Source organism: Pleurodeles waltl, chromosome 9 (genome assembly GCF_031143425.1).
Source record: "Pleurodeles waltl isolate 20211129_DDA chromosome 9, aPleWal1.hap1.20221129, whole genome shotgun sequence".
In the NCBI taxonomy this organism is placed as follows: Eukaryota; Metazoa; Chordata; class Amphibia; order Caudata; family Salamandridae; genus Pleurodeles; species Pleurodeles waltl.
The window spans coordinates 502,774,937-502,799,532 of record NC_090448.1 but is presented as its reverse complement, the minus strand read 5'-3'; the positions used below and the strand labels follow the sequence as shown (position 1 = coordinate 502,799,532).

Genomic DNA, 24,596 nt, shown 5'->3' with positions numbered 1-24,596 from the left:
ATATTTTTTCTCAAAATATATTTTCACAAAAAAGCACTACTGACAAGAAAAAAATCCGATATTGTTTCCCCAAAAAACATTACAGTGCCATTAGCACCATGTTTAGGGTACCACCAATAGTCTAATTGGAGTATTCATCGCTAACACAATAAGACTACTGACAGTTGAATACATGATTGGTACCAATAACTAATCAGCGTTACATTTACAGGCAGTGGATAAGGCATTCCACTGAAAGAGCTCCTGGGAAAGCCACCTTACCCAACCATACCACTGAAGCAGAAGGTCACCTACTCACATAGTGAGTGTCCTCATCACTTAGCTGAACTCACAATGACAAACCTGCAGAAAAATAAGACAAGAGAGCTTTGCTCACGAGATGTGATATTTTGTGTGCAATATTCCTAAAGTTGGTGTAGTGAAGTAAAAACCTCTTGATTTCTTGCTGTATGCTGCATGTTGTGGAAACGCTGGTACTTCAAGATAGTAAAGTATCTTTTTTTAATTCAGGATAAAAAAGATGCTTAAAACTGCCTTGCTTTGAAATGTGCGATTCACACAGATTGCTCCTAGAGGAATAAAAATGACAACATATTTTGAAGTCTGTTGCATTTTAAGTTGATAGGCGTATAGTTTGACGCAGTGAAGAAATAAAATATAAAGATTTTGGGAGGTACTCGATTTTACATTTATGCCGTTTGTGTGCTAAAGCTGAGCAAAAGCAACAGGGTAAGTTGTTTACCTTAGGCAGCTTCGATACATATAACCGCGTGGCTCCTCTAGAGGCCTTTTTCCGCCTGACAGGTGGGTCTTACACCCTAGTTAATAGTTTTGTTTGTATCGGTATAAGCTTCACGTAGCCCCATTATTTACACTTTAGGTCCATTTTATAGCACTCCGAGAGATTTTTCATATATAGAAAGCTTATAAATGAATAGCGCGGTTCGGAAAATATAGAAAATCACAGAGTGCATTCGGCATCAGACTGTGTAAACAGGCAAAGTGAGTGGGGGGCACAGCCGCCCAGGCATAGTTGATTGCAATTTGTGTTTAGCAATATGCATATATAATGAGGGCGAAGAATAAAACTCTAAAACCAAGTAGAAAGTTCATGTTTTCCCGTTTTGCGTCCTTAAGGAACCTTGCCCTTTAGTCTCCAGCTTTTACTTCTCCCATGAGGCTTATGATGTATGTAATTTGGTTAAAAATAGTCAGGTTGGACGGTAAAGTTGCTGCAAAGTAGGTGATTCAAGGCGGATTGCCTCGGAGGACCTAACTAAGGGGCATATTTACAATCTTTTGACTCAAAGCAGCGCCGTAAGCCTTCTTGTTGCGCTGCCCTGCGTCAAAAGAAAAGGGCAGGAATGCGCCGTTTCTATAAAATGCAGCGCATTCCTGTCCTTATTGCTGTCCTTTTCCCTGGCGCTGGCGCACAATGGCCCATATTTATACTTTTTGACGCTAAACTGCGCTAACGCAGTTTAGCGTCAAAAAATTTAGCGCCGTCTAACGCCATTCCGAAGCGCCATGCGGGCGCCGTATTTATGGAATGGCGTTAGCCGGCGCAAGCAGACCGGCGCTGCCTGGTGTGCGTGGCAAAAAAACACGTAGACCAGGCAGCGCCGGCGTAGGGGGAAAATGGCGCTAGGGCGTCTTAAAATGGTGCAAGTCGGGTTGACGCTAAAAAATCGTCTTAACCCGATTTGCGCCATATTTTTTCGACGCCCATCCCCCATCAACATGACTCCTATCATTGTAAAGATAGGAGTCATGCCCCGTTGCCCAATGGCCATGCCCAGGGGACTTATGTCCCCTGGGCATGGTCATTGGGCATAGTGGCATGTAGGGGGGCACAAATCAGGCCCCCCTATGCCACAAAAAAAAAAAAAAAAATACTTACCTGAACTTACCTTAATGTCCATGGGATGGGTCCCTCCGTCCTTGGGTGTCCTCCTGGGGTGGGCAAGGGTGGCAGGGGGGGTCCCTGGGGGCAGGGGAGGGCACTCTGGGCTCATTTTGAGCCCACTTGTCCCTTAACGCCATCCCTGACCCAGGCGTTAAAAAGCGGCGCAAATGCGCCGTTTTTGGCCACGCCCACTCCCGGGCGTCTCTTTTGCCCGGGAGTATAAATACCACGTAAAGGCCTGGGAGTCATTTTTTAAGACGGGAACGCCTCCCTTGCATATCATTAACGCAAGGAAGGGGTTCACGCTAAAAAATGACGCACACTCCGGGCACTTTGGCGCCCGAAGCGTCTAACGCCATAGTATAAATATGGCGTTAGTTGGCGTTGGTTTTGCGTCGAATTTGCGTCTAAAAAAACGACGCAAATTCGGCGCAAACGGAGTATAAATATGCCCCAATGAGTTGCCATGCGCCAACGCAGGCACCTTTGCACCATGGTGAAAGGTTGTCTGCTTTGCAGAGATTATTGATTTTGTGCAGAAAGGGACGCTTTTCTGCACAAAAACAATCACAAGAGTCGCTTTCCTCCGTCTATGTGTGCAGCAGAATGCATCATACATAGAAAAAGGAAAAAAGAGGAGAAATAAAGATATTTCTCCTAGCTGCGCCTCCTTTATGCCTTCCCTGAGGAGGCGTAGGCTTTTGACGCCTTCTCAGGTTTACAAAATCTCGTAAATCTGGGAATGTGTCAAATGCCATGGATGTTATGTGAGAAAACCCACCAAAATGCCTATGACAGGCCTCCCTTTAGCAGGGTGAGTCAAAGCAGTGACTTGTGCTGCTTTGACTCAGTCCATATTTACAAGGCCATGAAAAGCCATGCAGGGTGGCTTTACGTGGCCTTGTAAATATGGCCCTGCGGTGTGCGCTGCTGGGCCCGTCACTAAAAAAAGCATTCTTTTGGCACAAAGGGCCTTGTAAATATGGCCCTAAATGTTTTAAGATTTTGTGAGTACCTGCGGTACGTATTAGTCAATGACATTGAGAACGTTCACTCTTTTTCCAGAACACTTAATTTGCTTGCATTTATGCTATTCAATCAATCAATCAGTAATTTTGTTTAGCGCGCTACTCACCCGGAAGGGTCTCAAGGTGCTGGGGAGGGGAGGGGGGGTGCTACTGCTCGAAGAGCCAGGCATGAGGCGCTTCCTGAAGGTCACGAGGTCCTGGGTCATACGTAGGTTGGTGGGGAGGGAGTTCCAGGTTTTTGCGGTGCAGTGGGAGAAGGATCTGCCGCTGGTTGTGGTACGGTGAATGCGGGGGACAGTTGCGAGGGCGAGGTTGGCAGAGCGGAGCTGGCCTGTCGGGTTGTGGAAGTTGAGTCGATCATTGAGTTAGGCCGGACCGGTGTGGAGAGCTTTATGAGCGTGGATTAGGATTTTGAAGACGATCCTTTTGTTGACGGGTAGCCAGTGGAGGTCCCTGAGGTGGGCTGAGATGTGTTCGTGGCAAGGGAGGTTGAGGATGAGACGTGCTGAGGCGTTCTTGATGCGCTGGAGTTTTTCCTGGAGCTGAGCCGTTGTTTCCGCGTAGAGGCCGTTTGTCGTAGTCCAGTCTCCTGCTAACAAGGGCGTGGGTGACCGTTCTCCTGGTTTCCATGGGAATCCACCTGAAGGTCTTGCGGAGCATTCAAAGGGTATTGAAGCATAAGGACGAGATGGTGTTGACTTGCTGGGTCATGGAGAGGGAAGAGTCTAGTATGAAGACGAGGTTGCGTGCGTGGGTGGTAGGCGTTGGGGGCGACCCCGGGTGGCCGACCACCAGGAGTAGTCCCATGCTGACCTGTTGGGGGCGAAGATGATGACCTCGGTCTTTTCTGAATTCAGCTGGAGGTGGCTTGCTTTCATCCAGTTAGCGATAGCGCAGAGTCCGGTGTGGAGGTCGTTCTTGGCGGTTGCAGGGCTCTTCGTGAGAGAGAGGATGAGCTGAGTGTCATCTGCTTAGGAGACGATGTTGAGGCCGTGGGATCCGACGATGTTGGCGAGCGGAGCCATGTAGATATTGAAGAGGGTGGGGCTGAGTGAAGATCCCTGGGGGACTCCGCAGATGGTCTTGGTGGCCTTTGACCAGAACGTGGGGAGGTGAACTCTTTGTGTTTTTCCAGAGAGGAAGGAGGTGAGCCAGTCCAGGGCTCTGTGGCGAATTCCGGCATCGAAGAGGCATGTGCGAAGGGTGTGGTGACATACGGTGTTTAAGGCTGTGGAAAGGTTAAGGAGGATGAGGGCAACGGTTTCACCTTTGTCAAGCCTGGTCCTGATGTCGTCGGTGCAGGCGATGAGGGCGGTCTCCGTGCTGTGGTTTTTGCGTAATCCAGACTGGCAGACATCGACAGGCTGTTGTCCTCCAGGAAGCGAGAAAGTTGGTTATTGACTATCTTCTCGATGACCTTCGCAGGGAAGGAGAGTTGGGAGATAGGTCGGTAGTTTTGGAGGTCTTTGGGGTCGGCTTTGGGCTTTTTGAGCAAGGCGTTGACTTCGGCATGTTTCCAGCTTTCCAGGAAGATGGCGGACTCGAAGGAGCTGTTGATGATGGTCCGGAGCTAGGGAGCGATGATTAGCTGGCCTTATTGAAGATGTGGTGAGGGCAGGGTTCAGAGGGAGAGCCGGGGTGGATGGTGCTCATGGTTTTAGTCATTTCTTCATTGTTGGTGGGGGTCCAGGCGCACAGTACGTTGGTGCAGCAGGGTGCGATGGGGTCGACCATGTCAGTGGTGGCGGGGGACGGCGTTGCGAAGCTTCCATGTATGTCTGTAATCTTGCGGTGGAAGAAGGTGGCAAAGGAGTCGCAGAGGTCTTGTGAGTGGGAAGAGTTGGTGGATCAGGACTTGGGGTTGGTGAGTTCCTTACCAATGTTGAATAGCTCCTTGCTGTTGTGTGCGTTGTTGTCAATTCGTTCTTTGTAGAAATATCTTTTGGTGGTCTGGATGAGCTGGTGGTGTTTGCTCATGGCTGATTTGAGGGCGGTGAAGTTGCTCTCTGATTGTTCTTGGCGCCATGTTTTCTTGGCTTTCCGGCATTCTCGTTTGGAGGCCTGATGGTCTGCGGTGAACCAGGGAGCTTTTTTGTTGACGCGGGTGTTGCTGGTTTTCTTGAGTGGAGCGAGGGTGTTGGCGCAGTCGTTGAGCCAGTGTTTGAGGTTGAGGGCGACGGTGTTGGGGTCGTTGGTTTTGGGTGGTAGGGATTGGGAGAGGTTGGAGATCAATTGGTCCTTGGAGATCTTGCTCCACTTGTGGTGACGGATCAGATACTGTTGGTGGTGGATGGTGGGCTTCAGGAAGAAAAAATTAGCGCAATGGTGGTCGGTCCAATGGAGTTCAGTGGTGTGAGTGAAGGTGATGTGGCTGCTGGAGGCGAAGATGGCGTCGAGCGTGTGCCCGGCTGAGTGGGTGGGCGAGGTGACCAGTTGCTTGAGGCCGAGGTTCGCGAGGTTGTCCAGTAGGGAAGCAGAGTTGCAGTCGCTGGTGTTCTCCAGGTAGAAATTTAGGTCGCCGAGGAGCAAGTAGTCCATGGAGGCGAGGGCGTGGGAGCTGATCATGTCTGCAATGGCATCACAGAATTGGGGGTGGGGGCCTGGTGGTCTGTAGACGAGGGGTCCTCTCAGGGTGTTGTTGGCGTTGATGTGTATCTGAAAGTGCAGGTGTTCTGCAGCATCCAAGGCATCATGGGTGTCGGTGGAGATCCTGATGGAGCTTCTGTGGACTATGGTGATTCCTCCTCCTGGTTTGTTGATACGGTCTCTTCGGGTGATCTTGTAGCCCTCAGGGATGGCTATGGCGATGTTTTGTTCTGATGAGGGGTTCATCAATGTTTCGGCGAGGAAGGCAATGTCAGGGGAGGCTGACTTGAGCAGGTCCCAGAGCTCGATGGCGTGCTTGTGGACGGAGCGGGTGTTGAGGAGGATGCAGCTGAGATGGTCGGGTGGCTGGCATTGTTGTGGTGCTTGGTGGCTTGATTGCAGGTGAAGCGGCACGAGCAGCAGGCAAAAGGTCCGTGGGTGTGCCTGGGGGAGGCCTGGACGCGGGCGGTGGGGTGGCCGGGGTTGAGTGTGCGGATCTCTAGGATGGCATAGTGGCGTTTTAAAAAAAATTACATTTATTATTTTTGGTTAGTCACTTCCAATTCACATCAACTTTACTCATTCTTTAAGCTTGGGAATGATGTGGCAGACTCAATGATAACAGAGGAAGTGTAGCCATGTGACACTTGACGTTAATGACATGTCACAAGAAGTTATGTTATATTGATTTGTGCAGGTCACTAATCACCCAAGAGGGTATCCAGATGCATGGGTTGGGTAGGTGTGTTAGTTTGTGGTCTTCAAGGTGCCTATACAAACAGCCAGGTATTCAGCTTCTTTCGGAACTTCGGAACTCAAGAAGTGAGGAGGAGGCTCTGATGAGTTGAAGGAGGACGTTCCAGAGACATTGCTCAATCGTTGAAAAAGCACCTAATGATGGTTTCTTTATTAGAAGCACTTTTCCTTAAGACAAAATTTAAAGGACAGTGCAAGGATTGTTAAAAGAGGATGTACTTGCGTTGGAAGATGGTTGTTTGATGGAGGTGCTGGCCACATCTAAAAGACTGCTAAAAAAGGACAGAATTGCCGGGAAGAAGTTGCTTTTTTAAAGGTACATGGCTAGTGTCCCCTCTACTCCAGAGACCCAACTTTCTCCTTTTCCAGACGATATGTTCTTACTAGTAGCTATACGGATTCAGTGCTCCAATTGGTTACATTTATTTGGGCTTGAAGCTCTATCATTCATTTCATACAGGTTACTTTTGTTTCCCTGGTCTTTACAGTTTCCCTCCGATTCCGGGGCCGAAGCCAGAATCCTTTGAGTCACTGCAGTAGGAATTTGATGAGAGGGTAGAGAAAAGGTGCCTGTTGTTGATCTGAAGGTGTTGGTTGTGGGCTCCTGCATGTCCAGTGGCTAAACGAAGAGTTGGGATGAAGCTATAGCCTCAAAGGCAAGCACTTGAAGCAGATGCAGCTACCCAGGAAGTGTGAAGTGAAAACCATGGAGAATTGAACTAGAGGCACGATTGTAGTTAGCGAAACTGTGAAGCTTTCCTGTTGAACTTCTGAGGTGCAGTTTGTGTTACCAAAGTATTTAATGTGGATATTGACAGATGGTATTGCCCAGGATGAGGGGATTCTGGTCTGCTCTAATGTTGCATAAGCCAGTGACCATTAATCAGTTAGTCTGCTCTCATTTCAACAACTGCTTTTGTTTCATGTCAGCTACAAACTGGGAGCAACAATTGCACCTATGGAAAAGGAGCTAATGCCAAGATGTGGCTCAAAGCAAGGATGGAGGTGCTTGCAGAGAGCTCGTGAGAGCCTTAAGCCAAGGGATTGAGGGTGCTGCTGCATCCAGCCTATTTTTAAATGTAATGGCCGACTGATCCAGCAGCAACAATCTAAAATTGTAGAGTCAGGGGAGGCCCCCTTAATCATAACCAGGCAAATTTAATTAACTTTCAGCCTGGGCAGCAGTTGGCGGAATGGCCGAATAGTGCCAAGAGGGAAAAAGGACTTTTCCAATAATAAGTGAAGAGGTCTGCCAATCAAAAACTACCCATACACTAAATGAGAGCGCTGTGTTGGAGAATGCACCTTAAGTTGACTACATTGCCACTATTTCAAACAATTGTGGACAAATGCATAGGTGCAGGATGGAAAGCAGAAGAAATCCTGCCAAAGTGTTAATAACTTCACACTGTAAGAGAATCCTGATTAGTCCAGCGGCTGGAGAGCCAAATCAAGGCATGGAACACATTATAGGGTCATTTGAAGGAACAACATAGATTAACCAATATATATTGTCCATCCATTGTACAAATCCAGTTGTCCTCAATACATTCTTAATTGAGGATTTCTTCTAAAATTGACAGCCTCCATTCTAGCTTTATCATTTATTACATCAGATGATCTTGTAGCTATACAATTCAAGTAAGATCTTTCTAATACCTTACTTGAATATACTTTACGATATGGTCTAACACCGCTATTTCAAATAAAGTATTTGATTGTAGATCATCCTTCACTGCATGAGGCATAGAGGTTAAGAAACTTGCTCTCCCAAAATATACATCATTACTGATCTCTGTGGCTCCACCAATGAAGGAAGGTCTGTCTATCATAACAAATCAGAACAGACAACTCCCCTGCTACGAGGTGGTATTGGAACGCTTAATAACCTAGTAAAAATCCCTGGCACAATTACAAACTCAGTTTCAGAAGTACGCACCTGTGAACAAATCTCTAAAAGTAAAGTTGTAGTGAAAGACTGGGCATGGCTCCCGGCAACTTTTGTTGTGGATTTTGTGGATTGCGCCTGAATAACTCTGGAAAGTCGAAAATGCCTACGAGACTATGCTCCTTGTATGTTTACAGTCTTGCAAAGTTGTTGGATGATTTAGATACTATAGCATTTTTTCCAACCTTTGAAATCTTGATATGTTAAGACATCTGTAAAGAACAATGTACTCCAATTATTGGTTATCAGGAATTCATCCTACCAGCCACCCGTTCATCACAATAAGGCAGTGCTATAGGAGGGTTTTTATTTTACATTGCTACAGATTTGGATGTTAAGGTCCAGGCAATTGACTTTCAGCTGACATGGTTGCAATATGTAACTTTGCACTTTCATTCCCCATTGATCTTATTGAACATTTACCTGAGTATGAGGAGAAATATTAAAATGACTCAGCTTGTAGGATATCGTTAAACACTTGTTCAATGACACTGACTGCGAGTGTAATAATCTCTGGTGATTTTAATCTTCTTCTAATCTCAGTTAATTCATCTGAAAAGTCAAGTAGTACTATTGTTAAGTTTTGTTGTGATCAGTGTGATTTGTGTGTCAGCTTGGCCTAATTATGCTTAGTGAAATTTCCTTAGCGAAGCCATTTATAGTACTGACTTTTGAAAATTCGAAACAAAGCTCGATATTCAACTATACTCTCATCTCTGAGATCATTGCTGGTTACACCATCATACCAAAGTTGAGAATTATCATAATCGTTGAGCACTAATTTTAGATCTGTTTGTATGTCCTAAGCAAAAATCCAATGTGTTTCAACAAACATCATCTTCTTATAATTTGAAAAGATTGGTCTGGCACTCTGACAAACAGGCTAGAATATTGAGATTTGCAGAATCTTTAATTAGATCTGGTGGCTCTGACAAGGTAGCCGAAAGATTAATGGTGGAGAAATGGAAGGACACCTGCAAATCCATAGTTAATAAATTTGCTGCAAAAATACACTAAGGGCTAATCCCCTTAGAACTACTGACAGTAAGTGGTCCATGACCAGATTGTTCTGACAAAAGAAGGCTCTCAATAGAACAACAAGGGCAGTCTTTAGTCCAAAACATTCATTAACCCGCTCTTTCCCCAAAGGAAAGCTGAGGGTGCTAGGTAGACTATATAAACAAGAAGTATGGAAGGCAAAGATGGCGTACCAGCAGTAACTATGGAGTAGGCTGCTAAGCACATCTAAGTCAAGTAATACCATGGGTTGTTGGGGGATAATCAATGACTTTCAAAATAGTGGCAACAGGGCTTGCAATGCTAATATCATGGAAACTGTTTGACCCAATTTTATCGCCAACTTGTATGGTCCTCGTGCTATAGCTTCCACTGAACATAGTCTTCCTTGAAATAACTTCATTCTGAATTATGCAGGGAGAAGAAGTGGAAGAAAATACACTTTTTCAAAAGAATTTAAGTAGCCAAATTGACTTACCTGTGTCACTAAGATTAGAGCCACTAAATAAAGAAGAAATATCAACTTTCCTTTTTTGGATTGGAGCAAACGGGGCCCTGGACCCAAACGGTCTCCCAGATGCCATTTTTAGAGGCAACAAGGATTTGTGAACCAAAGTCCTGACTCCTCTATGCAATGAGATTCTACTAATGAATGCAGTTTCTGAGTCATGACAAGGAGGCATTCTGCAGCCTGATTAGAAAAGTAGTCCACCTGAAAATCCATCCAACTATCGATTAATAGCTTTAACTGATGTTGAGGCAAGTTTTTGCCTCCTATTTATTGGAGGATCTGGAAGAATGGTCAGTGGCACAGCACTTAATTCCAATCAACCTATCAGAATTCTGTAAGGGACAATCAACAATTATCATCCTCCTAAGTTTTACCTTGCTGGCTAACAGTGCCGTCCTTAACAAACAAAGGGGCATATTTATACTCTTTGCGCCAATTGTGGGTCATTTTTATTGACGCAAAAACGGTGCAAACTTAACTCTATATTTAGTTTTTTACGCTAGATCCGTCTAGCGTCAGAATATAGGAGTAAACGTCAATTTTTGGATGTGTGAACCCACCTTGGGTCAGTGAGATGCAAGGTAGGCGTTCCTGTCCAAAAAATCTCTCTAAGCCCATAGCGCCATAACTAGCCCCTGTGCAAAAATAGTGCACCGGTTGTAGGCGGGCCTAAATCATGGCGCTAAGCCTGCTTATTTAACACCTGGGTCAAACACCATGGAATGGGACCACAGGTGCCCACCTCAGGCCCCAGGAACACCCCCACCCACACCAGAGGGACGTGGGTGGGGGTCACCATCCCAGGTATGTAGGGTAAGTATTGGTAAATATTTTTTTTTTTAAACAATTCTAAGTATTATTTGGGGCCCTGATAAGGGCCCCCTTCATGGCACTGGGTGCAATGGCCATGCCCAGAGGAAACTGGTCAGCTGTGCTGGCCATTGGGGTGGTGGGCATGACTCCTGTCTTTGCTAAGACACAATTCATGTGTTATGGATGGTTGTGTGTCAGGAAATGACGGTAGGCTGGTTGAAGGCATTTTTTTTGCTTCTAATCAGGCTAGCGTCATTTTTTGAGGCAAAACCCCCTTCACCCCTACCACTACCCCCTCCTGGCTAACGTCATTTTTTCTGACGGTAGCCCAAGCTTAGCGCCGGCTTGCGGCATTCCATAAGTTTGATGCCCGGCTGGTGCTTTGGAATGACGCAAGCCGGCAGTAAACATTTTGCACCAAAAAATATAAATATGGGCCATAATTTGTTTATTTGTTTGTTGATCTAAAAGTAGCTTATGACTTAGTCCCACTAGTTATGCTAGGGAAAAAATTAGCGGGATGGTGAGTTCCCCGAAAATCATTGGATTAGATAATCCTCCTATATACAAGCACCACGGTCCAGGTCAAGTTAGGGGACAAACTCAATCTGACACGGGGAATCAAAACTTTCAATGGCCTAAAACAAGGATATGTGCTTGCTCCATGCTTATTCAATCTTTTCACAGCAGATCTGTATCAGCATTTTGAGAACATCGATGCTCATCCTACTAAATATGCCAATTGTCATTTAACTTAAATAACCTAAATTTAATTTAAACTACCTAGTTGAACTCCTATAGGCTTACAATGACTAATCAAGTCTTTCCACAAATATACAACAATTAACTATTTGGAACTGAACATCAAGAAAACCAATATAATGTTGATAGGACTGACGATTTTCAATCTTCAAGGCTGGCATGTGAGAGGAAGGCACATCGATGGTGTTAGGAGCTACAAATACATGGGAATCTTATTTGAAGATAGTCTCTTTTAAAGGTCATTTAAATGTTTTAAGAGCTGACATCATCTTCTGTTTTTGCTTTCATATTACTATGAAACAAACTAAGGTGCAAAACGTGAACATTTGGTGAAAAATATAGGAGCCAAGTTGATCCCATCTATAACCTACGGCTCTGCCATTTTTTAAGGGAAGGATGCTAAATTACTAGATTTGTGCAAATCAAGGCTTGTAAATCTTTTTTTATGATCCCAAAGGACACTGGTCAAGCAGAAATTGGACTGGAGTTTGGTCTCCAAACCCAAGTTTTAGCGAGACAGGCGACTTTCCTAAAATGTATGCACTCCTTATCTTTATGTAACCCAGGCTCTCTAACAAACGTCCTGGCAGGAAACAAGTTATTCTATAGATGCTGGCACCGGGAGATCTTATTTAACAAAGTGTTACCAGAGTTTTAATCTACAGTGAGGGATTCCAAAAATGAATAGAACTTGATTTAAACAGCTATTAAACCAAAAGAAAAAAGTACTTTCGTACTCAGCTGAAAAATATGCTCTACCAGCAAGGAAGCACGCTTGGACAGTGATAAATTACTATGATAAATTGGAAATACAGACTTATATGTCTTACTTAATTTCCATCGTGCATGAGGGATACGTTTCTGAAATGATGTTGTGGCACAGATCCAACCAATGACGGCACTCCAAAATGGATACAACAATGGGCATCCAGTTGTTGTAGACTGTGCGGGTACACTGAAGAAACTTTATTGCACATGGTATGTGTCTGTCCAAACCTGCTCTATGCGCGTTGTATGCTTTTAAAATCATTGCATTTCAAAGCAGGAGTGAAAGCATGTCCCCAAGCCCTGGGTTACATTTATCAGATTTGCCTGTTCGTGAAGTTTTTGACTGTGGCAGAAAGAATGTTTACATCACTATCATAAAAAGCTTGCACTTTAAATATGCCTTGTTGGAAATTAGGGCCCATATTTACAAGCAGTCTGCGCCACCAGGGTGTCACTTTTAGTGGTGCCCAGGCAGCCCAGGCTACTGACCCATATCTACAAGGCCACCCAAAGCCACTCTGCATAGCTTCTCATGGCCTTGTAGATATGGAGTAAGGCAATGCAGCCTTTTCCATGGGTGTTCCATGTGTGCTCCCATGCAACATCCATAGGTTTTGACACATTCCCAGATTTACTAGGTTTTGTAAATCTGGGAATGCGCCAAAAGCCTACGTCACCCCAGGGGTGGCGTAGGAGTGATGCAACAGGGAAAAATAACTTTATTTCTCCCCGTTTTTTCCTCTTTCTACATGTGCTGCATTCTTCAGCCACGTAGAAGGAGGAAAACGCCTACATTGATTGTTTTTGTGCAAGACGGTATTCCTTTCTGTACAAAAATAATCATCCCCACAATGCAGGCACCCTTGCACCATGGTGCAGTGGTGCCTGCTCTGGCAGATGGCAGAAATTTCTGCACCAGCGCAAGGGAAGAGGACAGAAATGCACTGTATCTCGTAGATACAGCGAATTTCTGTCCTTTCCCGGTTGCGCAAGGTGCTTGCTGTACTGCCCTGCACCAAGGGCCTTGTAAATATGGCTCCAGGTCTCTAGTTGGCAGAGGTATGCACCTTGTCCAAATAGGGACCACAACCATAGTCCGGGCAAGTCAGATACACACTTTAAATCAACATGTGCTCACCCTCTGGTAGCTTGGTGAGAGCAGGCTGGCTTAATTTAAGAGGCAATGTGTAGAGTATTTGTGCAACACACACACACACAGCAGTGCAATGAAAACACCAAAAAAAGACTCTACACAAAGATAGAAAAATAGGGAATATTTGTATGTGTCAAGTAAGAAACAAACAACAAAAACCCCATTAATAGATTATGAGGTATTCACTTTTAAATATATCAAAGCAATGCTGTATAATATAGGAGTGTTTTGGGAAAGTACAGGAATTAGTGTCAATGTAGAAATCGATGGCCTTCTGTCATGCTAATAAGGGTCCTACTGGGGATTGGGCTATAAATGGCAAGTAAGTATGTATCCCCTGACTGCGAGGAGTGCAGTGCAGAAAGAAAGCGACCACTCAGGTTTAATCCACGTAATCAAAACAAGGTATGGTAATGGGCTGTGTGGAATGCCGCACAATAATGCAGAGAATGCTTTGGTCAGATATTGATCAAACAAGCAAGAGTGTACTTAGTTGCAAGGAGCGCAGCATGTAAATGCAGAGACCACGTGGGTCTGATTTGGCAAACAAATACCTTCCAGGTCTCTGTCAGTGCTGGCCTCTGCATCGGTGCTTCCGCTGGGTTGCTGGTGCTTTGGCAAGTCGCTTGTCTCAGCGGCATGTGGCTGTGGTAGAAATGACATCACTGAGGTATTTAGAAAACTTGTTGCTCCAGAAATAGAGGAGGGGTTCATGGCACTCGGGTGTGGAGTGCAGCTTCGACACAGAGGGTAGATCCGCCTCCTTAATGAACCACAACCCATGAAGCTTTGCTGGTGCAGTCACAGCGTGCACAATCCCGTGCAGTTGTTGAACAAGTGATTGGGAACTGGTAACAATGTCTTTGATGTCCCTGAGACCTCAAGGAGAACAGGAGGCAAACCAGCAAGCATTTACAGTCACTCTTCATTTAGTCCTTAGTCCTTTTGGCAGGTCATAGGTTAGCAGGCATCAGGGCAGCTCAGCAAAGCTTGGCAGCAGTTCCGGGGAACATTCAGACACAGCAAGGTGGAAATCCTTTCAACACAGGAGCCTTTACTTAAGCAGAAGTTACATCAGGTCCAGAAGTGTACTGTTTTCAGGTCAGAGCCCCAGTACTTATACCCAAAAGTGCCTTTGATGTGAGGGATGACTTAAAAAAATCATTCTGAATTGCACTGGTCTCACTTTCAACTCAGCCCTGGCTCCAGACTATCAGTAAGGGGTAATCAGCCCTTTGTGTGGGGACAGACACTTCCCCCTTGAAGTGTAGATGTGAGATCCCCTCCACCCTTCCAGGTCAGGAAGACACACCAGTATGCAGATGCAGTTGTGTCCTGTGTTTTGGGTGTCTGGAGTGAATGCGCAAATGTAGCTGACCAGACCAGATGTATTTTGGAGACAGGCTGTCAGGCACACAGAGCAGTGCGCACAGAGAAATGTCCTCTTACTAAAAGTGGCATTTTTAAAATATCATTTTAAAAGTATATTAAGGAATTTCCAATGCTGGCCTATAAGAGGACCAGGTCTCATTTTTTTGTAAACATATTTTTATTGCAATCTCAGATGTCTAATAATCATGCAGTCGGGGAGAGATACAATGTTTTTCAACTTTTTTTTCAATACAGTGGATTAGCTTAATCCATACATACCAGGTCCACTACTCAACTGGGACCCTAGGAACTCACCCAACTCCCCCACCCTTTACCCACCCCAACTTCTCCACCCCCACTTAGTGAGCCAAATTTCATGGTGCGGGATGAACATTGTGCGTTGAGGTCTGTGCTTGCTGCCTTTCCTTGTGTGTGGTATTGTCAGGTTCCTATTCAATAAAGATGTCCACTATCAGGTGCGGTGTGGCTGGGCCCTGTCAGTCCGTTATTCAGTCATGGGGTCAGGTCAGTCGAGATCTCCCCTTCCATGGCTTCCATTACCACATTCCATCCTTTTGCTATTTCTGGTAGTCTCATCCCTCTTTTGGCCTCTTTGAGAAGAACAACCCCCTCGCATCTAGCCCATTTTTTCAGTTCCCTTTTCCAATGAGATATCCTTGGGCCCATCGGATTTTTCCAGGTCATTGCAATTTCCCTCTTGGCCAACACGTAAGATAGGTCCTGAAATCTGCCAGTGACTTTTGACTTGGACGCATGTGGGAACCACCCGAGTAAGCAATGGCCTGCTGCACAGGGAAACACCTTGTCTATCGCCCTGGCCACTGACTGGGTCACCTCCCCCCCAGAATGTCCCTAGAGTTGGGCAATCCCAATATATGTGCCTGAATTCTGCTCCGAGCAATCCACACCTAGGGCATTGCGCTCCGTCCGTTCCAAAGTGCCTGTTGATCTGACCAGGGGTTAACTAAGCTTGATGCAGCACGTAAAAGTTAATAAGCTTAAATCTAGCATTTCTAGTCGTCTTGGGGAAGCCCTCCAGTATTTGCTATCGGCACCCAGATCTCTCTCCCATTTTAGTCTAAGTTGGGTCAATGGGAGGGTCTTATCTGCCCGTATTCTATATATAAATGTGTCACCGCTTTGAGCTTACCCATGGACATCGTGAGATAGATTGAAGTTGTCTGTGGTGGAGGCTCTCCCAATCCCTCCCACCAGTGCCACCGAATAATAGCAGTGATTGAGCCACAGAGTGGAAAATGACCCCCCGGTAAATCAAACTCCACTCTAAGGTCTTCGAATGTTGTCATTGTCCCTTCCTTAAACAGGGTTCCCACTGTCTGAACCTCTGCTGCAACCCAGGCTTGGAACACCTCCCAGTTACTCCTATGCGGTAATGCCAGTATGGACAACAGAGGAAGGTCCGGGGAGTAGGGGGACTTTCTCTTAAGCTTGTGTAAACAGCTTGTCCAGCATTGAATCAAGGTTTTCAATTCAGGGGAGTCCCCAGTCCTGCCACCTCGACTTCCCAACAACACCTCCATTAACCTTGTCCATGGAGGAGTGAATGCCTTCATGATTGCCTCAGGGTCCTGTCTGCTTGCTATCCACTGAGTAAGCCATTGGAGCTGTGCCGCCAAGTAATAGGCTTCAAAGTCAGGGACCGCCAGCCCACCATCCGAGGACTACCTTTGGAGTTTGGCCAATGCCACTCTCCTTCGTCCGCTGCCCCACAGGAATGCTCTGACCAGTGCCTCCAATTCCCTAAAGGTTTCCCTGGATATCCATATCGGTAAGATTGTAAAGTAATACAGTAGCCTAGGCAGAACTATCATTTTTAGAAGCGCCACCCTACCTGCTACAGACAATGGCATGTTCTGCCAAAAACTCATACTGGTCCTGACGGACTGCAGGGTTCTTCCTAAATTGCCCTCAAGGATGTCCAGCGGGTCATGGTACACCTTAACACCCAAATAAGAAAGACAACGCAGTTCCCACATGACCATACCCAGCCCGAGAGGGAGCGATGCCGCAGGACTCAGCGGGAACAACCTGTTTTTTTCCCAGTTTACTCCCAGCCCCAAAAGAGTACCGAACTGAGAGAGCAGCAGTTGGGCTCGAGGCAGGTCTCTATACATATCCCCCCAAAAAATCATCAGGTGGTCAGCATATAAGGCTATTCGGTGTCTTCCCCCTCCAGGTCTTATTCCCTGACCTCCCTTCCCACCTCGAGCCGCAGCTGCCAGTGGTTCCATCGCAAACAGCAACTGAGACAGGGAGCAGCCCTGTCTATTGCCCCCCTGCACTGCATAGCTTTCTGATATTATCCTTCATGTGCGCACTCTGGCCGTAGGTTTGGTATGCAGTAACTGCACCCATGCAATGAAGACAGGTTCCAAACCTAGCCTGGCCATCAAAGCATAAAGGAACCCCCACTTTAGGCTGTCAGAGGCCTTCAGAATATCCGCAGGAAGCACCCCGCCGTCTTGTCATCGTGGGCAGGGTCCTTCATGAATGATAACAATCGGCGTATGTTATCTGCTGTGTTTCATCCAGGGACAAAACCTGCCTGATCTGGGCGTATCAGTTTTGTCATGTGAGGGAGGAGCCTTGTCGCCAAGATCTTACTGAGAATCTTATAGTCCAAATTCAACATGGACAATGGTCTGTAAGCGCCACATTCCGTAGGATTTTAACCAGGTTTTAGCAGAGGCACCACGATCGCCTCTCATGCAGTCGCCGGCAGTATTCCCTGCTCCCTGGCGGCCTTATAGAGGGTCTCCAGCATTGGAGCCAGCAGTCCTGCGTATACAGCATAAAACTCAACTGGGAAACCATACGTCCCCGTGTCTTCCCCCTAGCTAACTCCTCGATGGCCCCCTTGATTTCTTGTTGGGTGATGGCCCCTCCCAACTTCCCTGCTGTGCGGTGAGTTGCATCTGGGCCAAGTAAGCCTCTGTGGTTTCCCTATCACATTGGAGGGTGCTTTTGTATAACTGTTTATAGTAGGTTAGGAAATGTGCATTAATTTTTTTCTTCCTGTCCATAGATGCAGTCCCCCAGGTCCGTTTTCATTTCCAGTATGATTGAGCCTCTCTGAGTCGGCGACACCACCCATGCCAGCATATGGCCTGCCTTGTCCCTCTCCCCGTGGACTCTTGTGATATAATTCCTGTAGTCAAAGCAGCGAACACGTTCCATGCATTCTGTTACTATTTCTTTAAGCTCCAATATTGTGTGCTGGAAGTTTGGATTCTCCCACCTATTCTTTTCAGCCTCTCTCAGTTTATCCTCTGCCCCCAATGTGTCTCTAAGTAGTGTTCTACATACCCCCACCGCTCCCGATATACACCACCCCCTCATCACCACTTTAAAAGCATCACATTCTATCAAAGGATTGCTGGTTGTGGCCTCGTTATTCGCAAAAAATGTACAATATGTTGTTTCATCTCCCCCTGATATTGTACATCATCTAACGATTCTGGTTTCACTTTCCATGTGGGGATACGAAGGAGGGATAGGGTCAGGCCCCAGTTCAGTGATAACAATATTGGGTTATAGTCTGAGATAGTGCGAGCCAAGTATGCAGCATTTTGTATATGTGGGAATACATCTGGTGTACACAAGAATGCGTCAAGCCGAATTTGTAACTCATGTAAATAAGAGAAGTACAAGTAGTCCCTGGTGTCTGGGTGCTACTTTCGCCATGCATCTACCAGGCCCCAATGTGATTGCCAGGATGTGAGCTGCTGTGCCAGTCTAGTAAGTGGAGAATCGTGCAAAGGGGGGTGTGAGCGGTCTCTGGTGGGGTCTGCCACACAATTAAAGTCACTTCCTAGAACCAAGGAGTGTTGCCGGAGTTATGCCAGGAGGCTTGATAGTCATGTAAAGTATGCACACTGATCCGAGTTGGGTGCATAAACATTAATCTTTGCTAGCTCCCTGCCCTCTAGTCTCCCCCGAATTGCCACAAATTGCCCCTCCGGATCAATGAGGCTATCCAGCAATTGGAATGGGACCCCTGCCCATATCCATATCAGGGTCCCTCCAGCAAAGGCAGAGTGAGTGGTGTAGTATACTTGACCCCTCTACCATTTCTGTATAGCTTTACACTCTGCTTGTGTTTCCTGGAGCAGAGCAACCTGGATCCCCCTCCTCTGTAAGTATGAAAAAAAAACATATACCTTTTGACCATCGTGTGCATGGCCTGGACATTCCATGAGAGGAATTTATATGAATGTAATGTAGCCATACCACTGTTTTGTCTGTAGCTGTTCCTGCACCCATCTCATTACCATAAACAACTGCAACCGTACCCTTCCGCACTGCATCTCCAGCTCCATAGCTACCAGTCTCTGTGACTCACATTCCCCTGTAAACTTAACCCAACAAATAACTTCCCAACTCCCCTTCCCCAGGACGAAAGGTTTTTCGTCTCTCATCCAAACCTAAGCAATTACATCAACATCTATTGATTCTGGGGGCGGTCCTCAAGTTCTTTTAGAGGAGTATGCCATGTTGCCCATCCCTCCCCTGTCTGATAAGCATGGGAGTGTTTTTGGGCCTAGCCCCCCTCTTGCAGGTTCTGCCATCTCCGGGTGTGCTGTCAGCCGCTTCAGAGGAGAGAATGGCTTCCATACGATTCTTGGTGGCCATCCAGTGCCAGCGCCAGACCTCACAGATAAGTCCAGAGTTGTGTGAGTCAGATTATGCAGTCCGACACCCCTGAGTCACCTCTGGCCCTGACCCAACTGATGCGTGCAACACTTCTGAGTCTTGATCCAATCCTGAATGTTCCAGCTCCTCGTCCACCACCCAGTGGGAGGCAGGGTCTGATCCGCTTAGAGATGCCACTGCTTCCATTGCCTTCTGACGTTCTTTTTGCAACTCTTTGGTGGAAGGAGCCCTCAATTTGTGGTTCCTGCTATGCTAGGCTCTCCTTTGGCGTCGCAGTTCCGGGTCCTCTGACAGATGGCCCTTCTCTGGTGATGACTGAGAATCTATCAACTGCCACACTTCGTCCGCTGTGGTAAAGAACTGTGCGTCCTCCTTGGCCACCACTCTACATTTTGCAGGGAACATCATCTAATACTGTATCCTTAGTTGGCGCAGTTTCTGTTTAGCGTCTCAAAAAGTGGCCCTCTGTTTCTGTATTTCCCATGAAAAGTCGGGAATGATACGGATCGTGTGGTTGTCTATTGTGCAGTCACAGTTCCTCCTGCCTTGGCTCAGCAAATAGTCCCTGTCCCTATAGTGCAGCAAACGGGCTATAACTGGCCTTGGTGGGGCCCCTGGAGGTGGGGGACGCGCAGGGATCCTATGTGCCCCCTCGAGCGTAAAAAAGGGTGAGAGTCCATCCCCGCCACTTCCTCTTTAAGCCAGCGCTCCAGAAACTCCACCATGCTATTCTTTTCAATGCGTTCCGGTAAGCCAATCACGCAGATATTGTTTAGCCAGGAACAATTTTCTGAGTCCTCTGCTTGTATTTCCAGGTCGCCAATTTGCTTCTACATCCTGCTCATGATCTTGGTTGTGTCACTAACCTGTGACAGGCGTTCTTTGACTTGTTTTTTCTGTTGTGATCACATTTCGGGCAAGCGACGGTGGTCGTCTCTGAGTATTGTTAAGTCGGTGGCCAGGGCGTCAATTTTCCCTTCCAAGGCTTCACAAGAGGCTATTATGGTTTGTTGTATGTCCTAAAGGGTGGTGTCCCAAGTTCCCTCCATAGGGTGGGTACTTTTGGCTCCCCGATGCCCTGTCATTGCGTCCACGGCAGCACAGTCTTTCACTTCTGTGTCCTTCTTGCGGCCAAACTTTCCATTTTTGGGTCTCTGCTGCTATTCTCATACGACAATAGAGGCCTAATCAGTCCTCCCGGAAGTACTAATGGATAGATACAATGAGCCCCCTCCTCGTTAGCGACTCTCCAAGCTCTCCAGCTTGCAGAGGATTCCTGGTCACTTCACCTCTTATCTTGTGGTCTGCAGAATCGACCTTCCTAGGTGCGGTGGGGGCCCCACAGCTCCTCCCTGCCGCGGCCTTCCCGAAACCTCACCACGGCAGGCCCGCAATGCCGTAGTGGGCCCGGTTTGCTTGTGGCGTTGAAGTGTGTCTCCTTCTCCTGGGCAATATATGAGTTGGAACCCAGCAGCCTCCTCTCCCGGGCTCTGGTCACCTTTCCGGGCTCCCCATGGCCGGGCAGAGCTTCTATCACTGCACGTGCTGGGGACTCCCCAACATGCAACTTCTGAACCTCTGCGGTCTGCCTGCCTTCACTTCTGGGGTGGCCCTGCCGCGTGGTGCCCAGGGCCGGGCCAAAGACCTCCTTTCTGCCTCCCCCGGCACCCTATGCCGACCTGGGCCCGGCCTCATTCCTAGAGGGCCGGTCGCTGCATCTCAGGGACTCTGCGGTCCCCAGGTCCCGCTCCTTGTTGTGCGCCTCTGTTCACGGGTGTAGCCGAGGAGCGCAAGGCTCGTCCCCGTTCGTTGCACGCTGCAATCTCCGCCGGGCCCCTCACCAGCCCAGGCTGTCTGCAGCCCTCCGTCACACCCAGTGTGCTCTCTCTGATGTTTCGCGGTGCGGGCGGCCTCAGGCCATGGTGTCCGCAGCAGGGGCCGCTATCTCGGCCTCACTGGTCACGGCCGCCATCTTGTGCTCCTCACGGTCCCTGTCGTCGTGGCTAGGCTGGGGCTGATCCCAGGCCACTGCATGCGCAGTTCACCCCCCAATAGGTACAGGGGCCCCTCCTGCACTTCCAGCTGTGCGCCAGACGGGCTGGAAGTGCATCAGGATGTAACAGGGTGGGGGATTAAAGGCGGGAGCCTCACAAAGATACTTCTTCCACCATCAGCATCTGGTCACGCCCCCTCAGGACCAGGTCTCATTGTAATGAAAAACGACTTCGGGAGGTTTTTATTCCTGGACATGTAAAACTTAAAAATACATGTCCTGCCTTTTACTTACATGGCACCCTGCCCTTTGGGCTACCCGGGGCCTATCTTAGGGTGACTTATATGTAAAAATGGGTTTTCAAGAGGTTTTAAATGCCAAGCTGAAGTGGAAATGAAGCCGAACACCCAGGCTCTGCAATAGGAGGCCTGAGATATGTTTACAGGGCTAATGAAGTGGGTGGCACAGTTAGTACTGAAGTGCCACTAGCAGCATTTAATTTACAGATCCTGAGTATAGGTGATACCACTTTACAACAGATCTCCAAGTAAATTAAATATTCCAATTGTGGATACACCAATGTTACCATGTTTAGGGAAGAAGCACATGCACTTTAGCACTGGGTACCAGAGGTAAAGTGCTCATGTCCTAAGGCCAACAAAAAGATACAGCTAAGAAAAGGAAGTGAAAGGCAAAAAGTCCTGCATTAGACCACCATAAGGATGCCGGGTCTAACACACCTTTTCTTGCATATCTGTTTTAATGCTCTTTCTTGAATGGTCTGCTAGGAATGTGAGGGCCTGATTTAGAGTTTGTACGGATTGGGTTACTCCATCACAAATGTGATGGATATCTTGTCCGCCGTATTACGATCCTGTTATATCCTACGGGAATCGTAATACGGTGGATGGCATATTCGTCCACCAAAGTCTAAATTAGGCCCAAAGCATCTTACATCAATGGCTAATGAATTGGTTAAACCTTATATATTTAAGTACTTTAATATGACTGTGGCTGATTTTTTTTTTATATCTTTATCTGAAACTCCTAGCACTTTAATACCACCTCTTCTTGTTTTTCTGTTTTAGTGCTCCTTCTTAAATGGTCTGCTAGGAAACTATGGGCCTCATTACTATCACAACGGTTACTTGACTGCCAGACTCGCGGATGGCGGTCAGACTGCTGCCAATGCGGTGGTCCTAGCGCCATCCCAGTACCATGGCGGTCGGGCCGTGGTGGGACCGCAGCTCTGCCAGGATCGAAGATCCCAGCAGTATAGCAGGGCAGCGTTGCAAACAGCGCTCCCCTGGGGATTGTGGCCTAGTTCTCCTCCAGCCATTTCGTAGAGGCAGCATTGCCACTGGCTCAGTTACAAACCGGAGACAATGCTGTAGGCTGTTCCCACCTAGGCCAGCGGGTGGAAACTCAGGTTTCCGCCTGCTGACCTAGTGGGAAACTCTTAATGGGGCCGGCGGGGAGACAGCCACCATGGCGGTAACCTCCCCATCGGAAGTTCGGTGGATGGCCTAAACCATCTGCCGAACTCATAATAAGGCCCAAAGTGTCTTACAGCAATGTGTAATGAACTGGTTAAGCCTTAAGCATTCAAGCATTTTAGTATTACTGTGGCAGAAATAATTTTTACATTATATTTGGTATTCCAGTGGCTGTTATATTTGCCTTAACCACTTCTCTGCAGGCCTTTTCGCCCTCCTGTGCCAAGGCTTTTTTGGGCTATTTGGGGTAGTTTGCGCCTAGCCCTCATAACTTTTTGTCCACATAAGCTATCCAAGCCAAAAGTGCGTCCTTTTTCTCCAACATTCTAGGGATTGTAAAGGTACCCAGAATTCGTTGGTTCCCCTGGAGGAGAACAAGAAATTAGCTAAAATACAGCTATTTTGTTTTCCAGAAAAATGGGAAAAAAAGGCTGCAGAAGAAAGTGTGTGTTTTTTCCCTGTAAATTGCATCAGCAAAGGGTTTGTGGTACTAAAGTCACCATCCTCCCAGCTTTCAGGAACAGGCAGACTTGAATCAGAAAACCACATTTTTCAACTCAATTTTGGCATTTTACTGGGACATACCCTTTTTTACTATTTTTTGTGGTTCCAGTTAGTGACAGAAATGGGTGTGAAACCAATAGTGGATCTGGGACAGCTAAACATTTCTGAAAAGTAGACAAAATTCTGAATTGAGCAAGGGATCATTTAGGTAGATCCTGCAAGGTTTTCCAACTGAAATAAACAAATTATTGAAATTGAGCTGAAACCCTCCCAGCCATTTCTTTCCACATTTTCTTCTGTAACTTATTCCTGCTATGGCATATTTTTGAAAGCATTATACCATTACATCTGCTGGACTCTTCTGGTTTCAGGGATATATAGGGCTTGTAGGTTCATCAAGAGCTCTAGGTACCCTGAGCCACAAGTAAAGTTAGACTTTTCGTCTTAGTTTACACTTTTGCTCTAAACGTAGACTTTTGTCTAAGTTTACCTTTGTGAATGGAGCCCATGGTGTTAGAGGTACACTATTTTCCAGTTAGGTTTATTGTTGGATCCAGTATCGATCTAGTGGGCCCATGTGTGTTAAAGGTATTAGGTTTCATTGTTGGATCAAGTATTGATCTAGTCGGTCCAAGTGTGTTAGAGGTATATATGATATATGTTGCACAGCAGACATATATATATCATGTTTTTGGTGTATTGAAAAGGTCTCTATTTTGAGTTACTAATGGCACACAGTCCTTCAACTGGAATGATTTGACAAGACATAAACAAGACTAAGAGAAATGTGTGATTAACAAACTTTAAGGTATGGCACTGTTGGTAGCAGTGTATTGTATGGTCAATGTTGAAACTAATAACATTTTGGCTAACATTGTTGTTTGCAGCTGGCCTGAAAAATACTGTAGTTACCAGCAAAATAAGCAGAAGATTGGTGGACAATTAGCTGAATTGGAAAAGGCGCTCAGAAATGTCATTCCTCATGCACCAGCATCTTACAAGGAAGCATTGCAGAACTGGGATGGAAGCAAGGCAAGATTTTTTAGTCATATTAATTTGAGAAAATATTGATATTTCAATTAAAAAATGTTGTTTATTGGCCTACAGCAAAATATCTATGTTATGAAAAGAAACAAGCAGTTGCTCATCATTCACTAATATGGGCCAGTTACATTCCAGTACTCTTCAAGTCTTGTTCTCTTTAGTCACAGTCATAGTCTTGTGAAATTTAGATTCAGAGATGAGAAATGCAACCCATTGTTGTTCCTGAAGAAAGGCTAACATGGCTG

The 24,596-nt window shown here is 46.6% G+C and overlaps 1 protein-coding gene across 9 annotated transcripts in view; it reads left to right on the top strand.

Annotated features, from left to right (window-relative positions):
• Positions 1-24,596, top strand: part of SYNE2 (spectrin repeat containing nuclear envelope protein 2) — a 1,823,309-nt gene that overhangs the window by 958,207 nt on the left and 840,506 nt on the right. For all 9 annotated transcript variants that reach the window (XM_069207355.1, XM_069207357.1, XM_069207362.1 and 6 more), the window contains one exon: positions 24,195-24,339. In XM_069207355.1, coding sequence (XP_069063456.1) covers positions 24,195-24,339 — 145 coding nt within the window. The remainder of the gene's footprint in view (positions 1-24,194; positions 24,340-24,596) is intronic.